Source organism: Protopterus annectens, chromosome 1.part0 (assembly GCF_019279795.1).
Source record: "Protopterus annectens isolate FY-2018-M chromosome 1.part0, PAN1.0, whole genome shotgun sequence".
NCBI classification, from domain to species: Eukaryota; Metazoa; Chordata; order Ceratodontiformes; family Protopteridae; genus Protopterus; species Protopterus annectens.
Window position 1 is genome coordinate 1,176,105,634 of NC_056725.1, and position 15,148 is coordinate 1,176,120,781.

Consider the following 15,148-nt stretch of genomic DNA (forward strand, 5'->3'; position numbering starts at 1 on the left):
CAACAGGCCATGGATGACATTACACTATGCCCTGCCCTATACTGGCCTGACACATGGTGCACCACACCATACATGACACCACACTATGCACTGTCCTATAATGACCTGCCACATGGTACACCATGCCATGCCTGATATCACACTATACCTAGCCCTATACTCACCTGCCACATGGTGCACCAGGCCATGCTTGACATCACACTATGCCCTGCCCTATACTATACTGACCTGACACATGGTGCACCATGCCAAGCATGACATCACACTATGCCCTGCCCTATACTGACCTGCCACATGGTGCACCACACCATGCATGACATCACACTATGCCCTGTCCTATACTGACCTGCCACATGGGGCACCACGCCAAGCATGACATCACACTATGCCCTGTCCTATACTGACCTACCACATGGTGCACTATGCCAAGCTTGACATCACACTATGCCCTATACTGACCTGCCACATGGTGTACCATGCCATGCATGATATCACACTTTGCCCTGCCTTATACTGACCTGCCACATTGTACACCATGCCATGCTTGACATCACACTATGCCCTGCCCTTCACTGACCTGCCACATGGTGCACCATCCCATTCATGACATCACACTATGCTCTGCCTTATACTGACCTGCCACATGGTACACCATGCCATGCCATGCATAACATCACAATATATTCCGTGTTCCAAGAAACATCGGAGCATTTCAGTACTACAGGATGAATTTAGTACTACTAGAGGCCACATATAAGCATAAGATATTCAGCTGAGTAGCTCACTTTACTTCAAATGTCAGGAAGTTTGCAAGCTTGTAGCTCACTTTCAGCTGTATCAGAATCTCACCAACCACTATATCAGTATGAAACTTAAATATCAGGATGGATTCTAATCATGCAGTGTGACATTTTAGTTAGATAATTGCTTAACTAGTATTTCTTTTGGGTCCCTGACAGCCAAACCATCCTACTGCATCATCTTTTAATTAGTTGCAAATAATGTGATGTAAATAGAATTATGCATCTGTTTACATTGCCAAGCCAGGGATAAACTGTAGTTGGATCTACTGTTATACCAGTTGTGCATAAAGCATGATTTATCACCAAGGTAAATTAACATGTACTTAATTTCTGAACAACACCTACCTGCACTGTGGACCAGCATGCTTCCCCACTGCAACCTTGAAGGTTCCACTAATAAGATAATTTTCTAGTTGTCTCCAAGAGCTCTCTCTATTAGCATATCTCTTGACCTTTTTCATTACTTATGTGTTCCACCAACTAGAAATCTGTATTCATATCCACAAACTTATCTGTAGTGGGTAATCTCTTCTCCATATTTGTGTACATTTTGTCTAATAAGCTATATAATACAGTAAGGGAATGACACCCTTTCTCAAACTCCTGCTGTGCACACAACAGCAGCCCACACTTGATGCAGAGATCAAAACTGCTTGTAAACTACGTTTTCTATAATTGCAACTAGTGTTTCCAAGCTTCAAGATGGGTTTCAGTTACTTGGGGCATGGTGTTTTTGGCAGTAGTATATTTGTAGCTTGTTTTAAAAATGACGAGCAGTTCCAGAACTAAGTGGAAGGTTAATGGTGTAGGCCAAGGGCCTAGCAATCACGTGAACAAGCACTTAAAGCTTATAGATAAAGCAAACTACTCGAGTAACTACACTTACTTTAAGCAGCCTAACTTTTTTTTTTTTAACTGAAACAGACCTAAAGTGAAATGTAAGTTGATTGCTTGCAGTTTCAGCACTGGACACTAAGTCCTGACCACCACTGATACTAGACATATCTGAGGTCATAACCTGAGAGCTGTGAATGCATGACAGACCGACTCATTTATGGCTGTAGATCCCATCACAGTAGTAGATGCTGCAGTGGGACAGGATCTTGTATAGGTGTTACTTGTTAATTTACTGATCTCCTTCCAAAAAACTTGCCGGGGTTTCCAGCTGAAATGTTTGCTTATTTCTAAGGAATACCCATCCACATTTTTTGATCTTACTGGGAAATTTCACATTTTGCATAATAATGTCAGGATTGCTTCCACTTTTTTCCAGGTCTGCTCCTATTATTAACTGGCATCTTTAGTGCACTACACAGCCAAGAACATTTATCACCAATCTGTCTTCTCGTCTTGGTGTCTTTAGGAATAACCTATGCTGTGCAAATACAGACGTGCTGGCAAACATTTCAAGGGCTGCTAAATATTGTCATGACTCAAGATAATGTCCTATTTAAGTGAGAGTTAAAGATGCATGTCCTTCAACTGTCCCGAATTTTGCAGAATGTCCAAACGTTTGCTTCATTTTTTTTTCTGTTCCTCATACAATTTGTGGCTTTTTGGTGAATCATTATGGACTGAAGTCACTAAATAATGAACGATGTGATAATGCGTTATTCTCCCTTATGAAAATTGTGTGCCTTTCGGCTTATCCCGGTTAGGGGTTGCCACATGCTCTAGCTGAGAATCGAACGCGACAACATCTTGCTGTGAGGCAAACGCCATCAAGAGCACCATTAAAGATTGAAGTATGACAGTTACTTAATTTGGAGATTTATTTTCTCCCTTATGAAAATAAATCTCCAAATTAAGTAACTGTCATACTTCAATCTTTCTCACACATCCTCCAATCATTGGTGAAAGAGCCTTCTCTAGACCTGGTCCAGCTCTCTGAAATCAGCTTCCAGCTTATATCAGACATCAGGAGACTGTCTAGGTTTAAGAAGGCATTCTCAGGACACTTCTTTAAAGAGGACGAATGTAAACGGTTTAGGGACAATGAATAATTATAATCACCCTGCAATTACTTATAGCAGCACTTACTGTTAAATTTTGTTTGGTTAAACTAGTCATATTTAATACATTTTGTTACAATTGTCAAACAAATCTCATTTTAACCTGTGAACTGTTTGTAATTATACACTGTCAAGTAACTGTAACAAATTGCTAATTTGGTCCCTTAAGTGTGCTGTAAATTGTCATTATTTTGCTGTTCTCACTGATGCCTCTGTGCCTGGGTTGTGGATGAAAAGAGTCTCCAGTCTACCTAACCAGTTATCAAATAGTAAATATATAAACACCCTTCAAAATATACATGACAATACAAAACATTTTATTACAGCAATTTTCTAAGTTTGTAAGAGCAATATTTAAAATGTGTCCCCGATTTTTTGCCTTTGGCCCCCTCCATGCCATTATTTTTGGCTTAGTCTAGAATTGAGGTTGAGAGGTAAGCTTTAAATCAAATTGAGGTTTCATGTTTGGAATAAACAGTGTGAGAGAGCAGAAGGCAGGTCAGTCAGCAGTGACAAAGGCTATACTAGAGTATGGCCACACACCTTGTAGGCCCAAAGGCAATGACTGCATCCAGTAATAAATTATTGCTATTACAAAGACTAGGTCTTTCTGCCTCTCAAACCAGTTGAGCTAGGCCCTTCAGAACAGTAGTTCTACAGAGGAACTCCTTATCTGATCCTACTCAGTTCAGGTTGAAATCATCTAACAATATCATCTTGCGAGAGATGCACTTACATAGCCAAACTGGAAGCAAAGCTCTCTCCAGTCAAGATTGTGCTAGACAGTCAAGAGGAGAAGGCTAACACCTACATTACACCTCTAGCAACTCACAGCCCTTCAAAACCCACACCATCAACTTCCACACATAGCAACACTAAACCAACATATGCGGAGGCCCTCAACATTAACCTGCCCAAGCAACAAGGACCTCCGAAGCCGAAATGCAAACAAACACCAGTCACAACCAAAGTGACACATAGCTCACAACACCAGTGTGCTACCCAACAACAGCCCCTAAGGCAAGACAATGTACCCAACACTTTAGTCATAGGTGACTCTATAGTCAGGCACACTGATGTCCCACTCACCAGGCTGAAGAAGGAGAAAATTACAGTCAGCTGCCTGTCGGGTGCCAGGATCCGCCACATAACGCATGCACTCAAGTCACTCCACAACAAGTACAAATATGATTCTGTCATTGTCCATGCTGGAGTAAATGACTTGAGACGTACCTCCCTGGACTATATGAAAAGAGACATGGAAGAGCTCTTGGATCATGTGACCCAGGCAGGTATGACCCTAGCCCTGAGTAGCATCCTGCCTTCGCCCAGAATGATACCACAGTATAAGGATAAAATGATTGACTTCAACAACTGGCTAAGCTTCTGGTGACATCAAATGGGGGTCCAGTATTTGTCTGCCTGGGAAGACATGCTCGACAAACCAGGATGCTTTGCCAGAGATGGTCTGCACCTGTCACCCCTGGGATTCAGGTTACTGGCTAAAGCTCTTGCCACCCCTATAGTGCCTTTTTTTAGGCAAGGTTCAAAGGATAAAACCACCACCGTAACAGATACAAGCATGCAAAATCTGAAGGTAATGCTGTTCAATGCTACTCAATGCTAGAAGTCTAAACCTCAAAATGCACTCTCTCGAGGCACTCCTAAAAATGGAGAACATCGATATCTGTGCAGTGACTGAGACCTGGTTCAAGGCTCCAGAGAGCACCCCTGCAATACCAGGCTACAATTCTTACCACACTTTTCGGCCACAAAACCAAGACCGAAACACTAAAGGTGGAGGAGTGTCCATATTCACCAAGGATATTCACACCTCCAGGCTAGTTGCACAACACAATGCATCTGAAATTCTCCAGGTGCAACTAACACTAGGTAAGACTGCAGTCCAAACTGTAGCTTGCTACAGATCCCCACCATACCCCAAGATTCTCACTACGCCTTCCTAAACATACTGGAAAATATTAAGATACAACCAAACACCCTAATACTAGGTGATTTCAACTACCCTGCCATTAATTGGGAAAACTACTCGGGTACCAACTCCTTTTCCCAATGGTTCTTGGAATTCATAAATTCCAACGCCCTGGATCAACTGATCATTGTCCCACCAGGGGCTTCAATATCCTAGACCTGGTCATTACCAACATGGGAGATAGATGCTCCACACCAGTGGTCACCCCCTCATTGTTCAGGTCTGACCATAAGCAAATCACCCTTGACATCCACATCCCACCCTCCCCAGTAAGGAAACCTCCTTAAAAAACTTCTCCAAAGCCAACTTCATGCTACTGAAGTCAGAAGTGACAAACTTTACAACACCCACGCCAATCCAACACTAAGGCACTGTACGAGCACATCCACTCGTGCATGAATCGTGCCATCCCAAATAGAACCAAGATGCTCTTCTCCAAAAAAAGGAAGCCAATCTGGTGGTCCCCTGCTATAAACAAACTATACAACAGACGGAAGAAACTGTTGCAGAAAAGAGGAAAATCCCAGGATGCAAAAAACTCCATCACCAGCCTCAGTAAGAAGCTGAGATCCCTCATAAAATCCTCAAAAGCTAGTTACGAAAATAAAATTGCCAAAGATTCCAAAGACAACCACAAGGCATTCTATAGTTATGTCAAGAATCTAAATGGCAATGCTCAGATATGCTCTGAGCTACAACAGAATGGCATTAAATATACTGATCCCAAGGATATTGCCAATATCCTGGCAGATCGATTTAGTGCCAACTTCACTCCCCTCTCACCCCCTAAAGGGCCCATCTCAATACCAAAAGATTGCCAAATTCCGATAATCACAGTCACACAGGTACAAACAGCACTCTCCAAAGCTAAGAATACAGCATCCATGGGACAAGATGACATCCCAGGCTGTGTACTACATGAACTACAAAATGAACTGGCACCCCACCTAAGTGTCATGTTTAATCATAGCCTCACCTCAGGCTTCGTGCCCACCGAGTGGTGCACAGCTACAGTTATCCCACTCCACAAGGGAGGATCCACCTTGGATCCCGGGAACTACCGTCCCATCAGTCTGACAAGCCTGATCTGCAAGGGCATGGAACGCATTATCATGGAACTTATAAACAAAGACATTGGCAACCTCCAGACACTGGACCCCACCCAGTTTGGGTTTGTGAAGGGCCGATCTTGTCTCCTGAATCTGATTGACTTCTTTGAATCGGCCTCCAGAGCTGTGGACGAGGGTAATGAGGTCCACACAGCCTATCTGGACCTTGCCAAGGCCTTCGACACCATCCCCCACTCTGGAATCATAGATAAACTTACTAACCTGGGCATAAATCCCTACGTCACTCGATGGGTTGCCAACTGGCTTACTGACAGAACCCAGACTGTAAAAGTGGCTGACTCCAAATCCAGCTCCAGACAAGTGACAAGTGGAGTACCTCAGGGTTCAGTCCTGGGACCACTCTTGTTTGGCATCTACTTCTCTGAAGTACAGGCCAACACTAAGGGACTCTGGCTAACAAAGTTTGCAGATGACTGCAAACTGGGAGCCATTATTGAATCCCCAAATGATGTGGATATTCTACAAAAGGGCCTTCCAGAAACAGATGCCCGGTGCCAGAGCCATGGGCTCAAGCTTAATGCCAAGAAATGTATAGTCATCCCCTTTGGAAAAAAACATGCACCCATGAACTACCACATAGGTGGCAGGACACTAAACATCGAAAATGTGATGAGAGACTTAGGGACACAAATGGACAGTGGTCTCACTTTCGATAACCACATTGCCACAGCAGTCAGGAAATCCTTCTACGTGGCACACCTCATCACTAAGGGCTTTTCATCCAGAAAAAAGGAGGTAATTATCCCACTGTACTCCTCCCTCATTAGACCCATTATAGAGTATAATGCCCCATTTGGTATGTACCTCACAAGACATCTGCAACAGCTGGAAAGGCCACAGAAATACCTCACTTAAAAGAATCACAGGCCTAAAGCAGATGCCATATGCTGACCGTCTAAAAAAACTCCAGCTATACTCAGTGGCATATCGTCTACTCAGAGGCGATCTCTGCTTAACATACAAGGCCATGTCAAACCCTGAGCTGTTGGACATGCTCCACTTAAAGAAATCCCAATCCCTCAGAGCCACACGCTCCAGGGATCTAAACCTTATCATCACAATGAACAAAACATGCTGGAGGGATAGGTTCCTGACCCAGAGACTCCCCATACTCTGGAATAGACTGCCCATACATGTCAAGCAGAGCACCTCATTGGCCCTCTTCAAAAGGAACCTTGATGATTGGATGGGAGACAGGAAATTCATCCCGGGGATCATGTCAGCCACCCTGCTAGACAGGGGCCCAGAGAAGTAAACATTTTGGGAAAAAATTTCCAGGGAATTGTTATGGCTAGGCTTGCATAGGCCTTAGGGCCGATAGCCTAGTACCAACCTATGAACCTATATGAAATTGCTCCTTATGCAAACTTAGTGGGTTAATCAGAGTATCTCCTCACATTTTTAATGAGGCTGATGATAACACATATGTGAATACTCCCTTTATAATAAGTCAGGTCAGGTAAAACCACCAGTCAGAACCATTTCAAACAGGCAATTGGGTACATCCTCATCCAATGAGTCATCTTTTGAACACAGTCAGCTGTATATTGTTTTTCACCTCCAAACGCACACTTCTACTTATTCTTTTAGCAGGTCTTTTGCCTTGGAAAATACTGCAGTTGTGAGCAGTATGACAAGACAAGCAGCTGCCATCTATATACCATGCTATACCCTGTCCGGTAATGCCCTGACGCATGATACTATACCTTACAATGCTGTGTGAAACACTACTGAAAATCAGGTCTAACACCTGTGTACTTTAGTTTTACTTTTCTGTCCAGTGTTGTGGTCTTTGTATATTACACCAAGCTATTCATGCTCCGATTAGTCTGCTAAACCACAATACAACATACCATCTGACATGTTCTTCTTAGCATACTATCATGCCCACATACATTTTACCGAACTGTGCCAACTATGTTTTATCATGCAGTACCACACACCACCATATCACAGAACAATACCTGTCTTCTGTGTTGTATCAGATAATATTTTACACATAAATCAATCTTAATAAGCTGGCATTTATAAATTTGCAATTGATTACAGTATTAAATATTTCAGTTAAATCTCAGTTAAAAACATTTCAAAATCGATCTGTATTGTTCTATTCCTATCTCAGAAGTTAACAAGAAATAAGCTAAAAGTATATTTGACAAATATTAGTCTGTGCAAAACAGAATTACTTTGTTTAAATAAAGATAACTGCTCATTTAAGTAAGTCATTTGCTGCAGTGTAGATATACAAATGCAGTTATTACTGACTGCTCTTATATGATTGCCTACTTTACAAAGAGTTTGTTGTTTTTTAAACTAAATACTGCATTATGCCTACTCTGCCTATACTTACAAAGAGTTTGTTGTTTTTTTAAACTAAATACTGCATTATGCCTACTCTGTCTATACTTGCTCAGAGTCCTGTTACGTGAATATGTAGCCCCTGCAATCAATCATAATGTAAACAGACTAAAACTTAAAGGACTTAATTTAAGAACAAATAACTAGCTAGCAATCCTAATGGCAATAACCACTCATTTAAGAACAAATAACTAGCTAGCAATCCTAATGGCAATAACCACACCATAAACATTTTCTAAATATATAATTATGTTGAAAATTGAGATAATTAATAATAATAATTATGATTATGATGATGCAAACAATGATCAAATCACATCATAGCCAAGTATACAGTCACCTAAATAATTCAAGAAATGATACACGAATGTTTAAAAACATTACTATTACACATACATGTTCAAGTTAAGAAGTTTACAAAAAATCATGAGTGCTCAACAAATGAAGTAAGCAGAGTTAGTGAAAAATTAAAAGTATAAAAGATGATGTTCAGAACGGACTGTTTGCAGCAGTTCTTTCAATACTACAACTTTATGTTTTGTCCTGCTACACGATACACAACATTGCCTCAAATGACACCTAATGTCACTACATCAATTCATGGAAGTACACTGAAAACAATAATGAAACCTAACCAAGAAAAAAACATAGCAGAGATTTAACTTTGGGATATATTAAAGCTGCTGAGTCAGGAAGTATGTTGTCTAGGTATGTTTTGTGTGCCTAGGTGTTTTGTGTTATTACACGGACAGACAACCTTTGTAGAAATTCCCTTCAAAAAAGAAATCTTGTGACTTATTCATTGATAGCACTTTATATTTAGCACTTTGCCCTTAATATAGCAACTTATACTCAAGGACTTTTTAACGTTCCTAAGAGGAAAACAAATACACAGGCACAGGCAAACACACACACACACACACACACACACACACACACACACACACACACACACACACACACACACACACACACACACACACACACACACACACCAGCTTTTCTTGTTTTCTTTCTCTAGCAGAGGGAAGCAATCTGATCCAATGTGGGCTGTAACATGAGCAGGTCACTGTACACCATGATAAAATTCCCTAATCTGAAGCCAAGTTTCCCTGAGGGGGCCCTTCTTCTACTCCTTCACTTTCCAAGCTGTCTTGTCCCCCCCCCCCCCATTTTGTTCATTTCCCCTACCTTAAAGCCTTGATATCCGATCTGTCACTGGTGCTCAAGTTACAGTTTTTACAGTCTAGGCTGCCCTTTTGCTGTATGCATTCCTTTCTTTCTGCTTTGCCCTGATTACTTACCAAGGCAGGCTTGTTTTACACTACCCCAGATGAAAGCAGTTGAGATGAAGGGAAACAGCCAGAGAGCTGTTTTAACTTTACAGATATGATCCTATACAAGGGCACATTGTACTCCTAAAATGGCACTGCATATTTGGAAAGACAAAAAACAACAATGTTGCAACTTTGCCACATGACAACAGTTACAGATTTCGGAAAAAACTGAGAAGAAACAATTTTACATCCTTGAAAGCAATAACATAACCAAATGAGATACAGCACTCCTTCACAAAGTTCCATTCAACACACAGTTCTTTGCAAAGGGCATGGACATCTGTAAAATTAAAACATCTGTTGCTCTGACAACTAAACTTTTGTAAAAACAAAACTGAAGTACTTTAATATTACTTATGAATAATAGTTTACTTTTTAATCTACAACCTAAAAGTGTATATATGTACAGACGTTAACAGAAAAACTACTCACCTACCAGAGCTACTACGAGACTGTGATTTAACTGCCCCCTCCTCAAAATCTTGACAGTTTGTAGAATTATGCAGAGACTAATTATAAAAATAAAAAAGAGTACATGAAATTCTTCTTGCCAATATTAATTTCAGTGGTTAATAGCATGATATTAGTAAAAGGCTGTGTAATTTTCCCCTTCGCACAATATTGTTTTTGTTTCTTCCTCAGCAGTTAGACAAACATCTGTTATAGAAGAACAACTATCTCCCAAACCACTGACTGTGCTTGCAGCCAAAGTAAATACAACAAAGCCAGCAGAGCCAACATAGTCAGCCTTCATACCCAGCCAGGATAACATTTCATGTGTTCTGATTAAAATTAGTTCATTTGTAATTCAAAACCCATAGATATTTAGAGCTGCAATCCAAACAGATCATACAACACCAATAGTTTTTAGGGAGAAATCCATCTAATTGGTGCGACCGTGCTAATCACAATAGTCTGGCTCTTCCATCTAGGAAATTACTTGGGAAATCTACGGCTTTTTTAGTGTACAATCCAAAAAACACTAAATATGAAACTGCTCAATACTCAGTATTCCAGTATGAGCATGCACGTGACAAGGGTACTGATTTTCAATACCTCTCCCTCCTCATGGCACTGTCTGGCATCAAGTTAGTAAGAGTACTTGGTTTGCTGGTGGATTTTTTATTTGTGGCATTTATTTAACACCAACAAATGTAGAGCAATGTCAACAGCTGCTTTCTGAATGATGCGCTGTTTTATTTTGTGGCATTAGAAAATCAAGAGTTCTAATCCTATTATGGTTCTAAGGATAATGTGCAAAACTGGCCCAGGGGCGTTAATGTTAATTGATCATGTGACTTAAACCAGTGGTGTAGTACACAAGTGGGTGCTGCAGTACTGAGATTATATGCACAGAAGAAACACTTTCACTTTTGTCCACCTCATGTCTCCCTACAGCCGGCTCTTTGTTAAAGGTTCACTGACAATCGTCACATCATAGTCATCATTCGCCCTAAACAGATCACTATAAAAAAAAAACCCTCTCAAGCACTCCTTGAGAAAGCTATCCCAAGATGCTACCATTCATTGAGACACTCTTATCTAAAGATGTTTCATATTTTTTGTTCAAAACTGCAAACATAGAAATGGATGATAAGGCTGTACAATGCTACAATAATATCATGGATGAAAGGCAAGCTTTTTGAGGAAGAAAGTAATGTTTCTTACAAGACGGTACAAATCGCGGTTAAATGTCTATGGTAAGCATACCTAAACAGTTTGAATGAGCAGTGATCGATGACATGGAGGTTAACTGCTGCACACAATGTATAAAAATAATGGTCAGTTCCTTGATGGTACTAGGTGTCATTAAATGGCACTTAAAAAGAAGGGGGTAAAAAGTACCTCCAAAGAATATAATCAAAGCAGCCCATGCATACACAAATTGTAGCAGCACATGCTTTTTAGGCTGATGTAAACAAAGCAATACTAATAGGTGTGAAGCTAAGTAAGAACAAATAAACACACTTCTTTCATTGAAATCAGCTAAAACGTCAAACATTAGAATCCACTGCCCCCCCCCCCCCCCCCATCAGTTCAACACATAGCTCTCAATCTTTCATCACCAAAATGTGGAACACTACCCCTCATAATGTGGAATAAATGGGCAAAATGTGGAACACATAATAGCTTACTAACAACTTCGTCTAGGAAGGTCATAGGATGGTTAAAATATGCTGGTTTTACTTACAAAAAAAGATAATTTAATGAATTAACATCATTATTTATTATTTCTATTTACCATGGATATCAGTTAAACAATTTTAACAGAGAATGTGTGTCAGACCCTTTCAATGTGGAACTTCGAGGAACATGAACTTTTTCATAACCCAAGGTATGTTCCTCGTAATGAGGTACACTTGAGAGGTATGGAAATACTCTGTCACTTTGGCTGGCACGGCTTCAACACTTCAAATGCACGAGGGCGAAAGGGTGAATATTGTATTGCGCTCCGCTCCTAGGTGTAGTGAACATCTGGAGTTCCATTCATTGGAACACAGCTGGAGTGGTAGCAATGCTCAAGACGTAAAGGAGATATGTAGGTGCACCCCCCCCCCAAAAAAAAACATACATACACACACACATAACGGGGGAAAAACACCGCCGGGAATTATACGGCTGGCAAAGTGCTCTGTAGTTACTGCCCAGCTGTATGCCACCCTCGCCACGGCAGCAAGTATACTGATGTGGAGAACAGGAATGGGACCTACTTGCCAAAACTGTCCACAGCGTAAAACAACGAAAATGAGAAAAAGCAAACGACTTCCTTCATAAAAAGAACATCTAAATACTCACTCTCACACAAAGTGTTGCTACGGCTAGAATATTTCACTCTGGCAATTTAATTACGCATACGCACTCGGGCTATTAACAAAACCACTGGGTGCCAGCAAATATTGTCCCTATTATTTCCGCTTTAATTACTTTAAAATGCCTTTTCAAACTGCAACAGCATACAAAGTCAGATTGCAATAAATATAATTTCCACATAAAGAAACTCCCACTTTAATAAATGACTGAAAGCACAAGAAAAAGAAGAAAAAAAATCACAACTGGTCAGAGATTGCAGCCAGTAAATTCGTCTCTGTTTCCAGCCCAGGAGGAGGAGCCGAGACATTTAGTGCATCCTACCGAAAATGACAAGCGATCCTTTTTATTTCATTTCCAAGCTGGGAGGCTGAGTGGGAAAAAATGAAACTTTTGCGGAGACATACCTTCATTTCTTCATTTATCTCTCTTTTTACTGGATGAGCCGGCTTTCTGCTCCTTTTATTTTCTGGCGGTCTCCCTTCTTTCTCCATTTCTGCCATGTTTTGTCTATTTTTCCTTTATGTGAATGTGCAGGTAATGGCTGCTGACCAGGAGTTTTGGACCAGCTGGCTTCTAGAGATGAAAGACGCCCACTGTCATCCGATGGGAGAGCTCCAAGCGAGTTGGTAGTGCCAGGGAGGGTTCGTGATGCCCAGCCGAGTCAGCCATCTTCTGTCTCTTGTATCTGCATGAGAGGAGTTGGTTTGTGTGTGTGTATGTGTGTGAGCTCCTTCTGAGCAGCAGATGAGGGGTGTGGGACGGCCCTAGACAGAGGGGCGGGGCTTCGACTGTAATCTGATACTGTACTGTTGATACGGAGGGGCTCCAGCTTCACTACTTCAACGGAAAGAGAGGAATCATTTGGGTATCAGAGCGCGCAGGCAGGAAAAATCACAGCTGACACAATAGGGTGGGGGTGGGGGCCACATTGACCAAGGTACCCATCTGCATTTCATTTTTTTAAATTACTAGGGATATGTTATAATGTGGTCAGAGAATACAGTAGTTTACAACGGTGTCCAGAAGCATTATGACCTTTGCCAAGGGTCAAATGTGTCTGAGCGATGTAGTACAGGAGCAGTGTCATAGTATTTTCAAATACTAGGAACAGTACTGGTCTGAACGTCAACAATCTCCAGCAAACGGGCACTTGGTAACATATTACTAGATTTCAGCATCTAATAAAGGTACAACAATCTGAAGACCGGCTGTGCCTTCAGTGTAAAATGAAATATTATGCTAGCTTTCCAGAAGTGACATGTAGAAACTGTTGGTCTTGAAATCCCCAAACATTAGAGCAGACGACTGCGCCTATGTTTGTGATTATGTAATTGCCAATAGTGCTCACTGCATACGCTTACATTAGGACTAACTGGTTGTTCTGCACTCTTCATGCAAATGCACAGAGACAAACAGAAAACTGTGCACACGTGCGTTCTCAGTAAGCATTAACAATGATGCAAACAAACAGCACGTTTCCTGTTAGGCACCCCAATCATTGCATCCTTCCACAGAAATCCCAAGTTTGTGAGACGTCTACCTGAGGTGATCTATTTAACGTGACACTCTTAAGTAAGAATATTATGCGGCTTGTGGCATCTGAGGTGACTCCTTTGAGTAATTCCATGCAAATATTACTTCCATTTCAAAACACGATTTTTACAATACCTTAACAATATTATGTATGCAACATCATTTAGACGCAATCACTGGCTCATTCATGTGCAGAATAAATGCATTTTAAGTTGTTTACTTATAACGAATCAGACTCCGTTTCTATTATTTGGTAACCAATTGCAACTATTCAGTAAACTCATCTTGAAGTGATAATAAAATAGCTAATTATTACTAACGATTGGCCTTATCAGTTTAAATTATTTTAGGTGCTGTCATTGTGTTCTTTTTAACAATTGTTGATATTTGAGACACTGTGCCTACCATAGCTTTCCTCCAATCAGGGACAAATTCAGAAATAATCAGGGAAACTTTAAGAATATTAGTATACTATTAACTTGAGACATTGACAGAATCAAATAATGTGCATTAATATACATTTTCTGAAGTGAAATAAGTCTATAACTCTTAATCATTGGCATCGTTTATTACACGCAATTCACCACTTTTGCTCTAAAAGTCACCAGTTTTAGGAAGTTAAGAGGGACACAGATAAAATTTAAGTCAAAATCAGGGACATCCCTCAAAATCGGGGACAGTCGAGAGGTATGCTGCGTCACCCGTCACCTTAAACAGTCCATCTTTAAAAGAAAGGGGGTCTACGACTACTCTCACTTTACACAGCTTAAAATTGTAGAGGATGATGTTCACACAGCGTACCTACACGCTCACACACATAGGCACACATCACACACACTGTATGTATATAAAATGTATACACACATGTATATACATATAGTGTGTGCGTTTTTATATATATATATATATATATATATATATATATATATATATATATATATATATATATATATATATATATATATGCGCGCGCGTGTTTATGTATGAACTAGAGACAATACGTTTTAACACCTCGAATTGTTGCTCTGCAGGACATCACTTCATTGTAAATAGTCAAAACAGCCTTGTTAAAATTTAAATAGATTGCTACACTTAGCTTGTATGAAGGTAAGCCAAAATGGTTTATGCATATGAATGGTTGTATATTTAGGCACACTGTTTTAACAGTATG

General features: G+C 40.5%; 1 protein-coding gene across 4 annotated transcripts in view; it reads right to left on the reverse strand.

The window, feature by feature from the left end:
- The window catches only part of LOC122796729 (sine oculis binding protein homolog), a 1,221,885-nt gene extending 1,208,715 nt beyond the window's left edge, over positions 1–13,170 (reverse strand). For all 4 annotated transcript variants that reach the window (XM_044065461.1, XM_044065452.1, XM_044065445.1 and 1 more), the window contains exon 1: positions 12,849–13,170. In XM_044065461.1, coding sequence (XP_043921396.1) covers positions 12,849–12,944 — 96 coding nt within the window. In that variant the 5' untranslated portion in view covers positions 12,945–13,170. The remainder of the gene's footprint in view (positions 1–12,848) is intronic.
- Between the last annotated feature and the right edge of the window lie 1,978 nt (positions 13,171–15,148).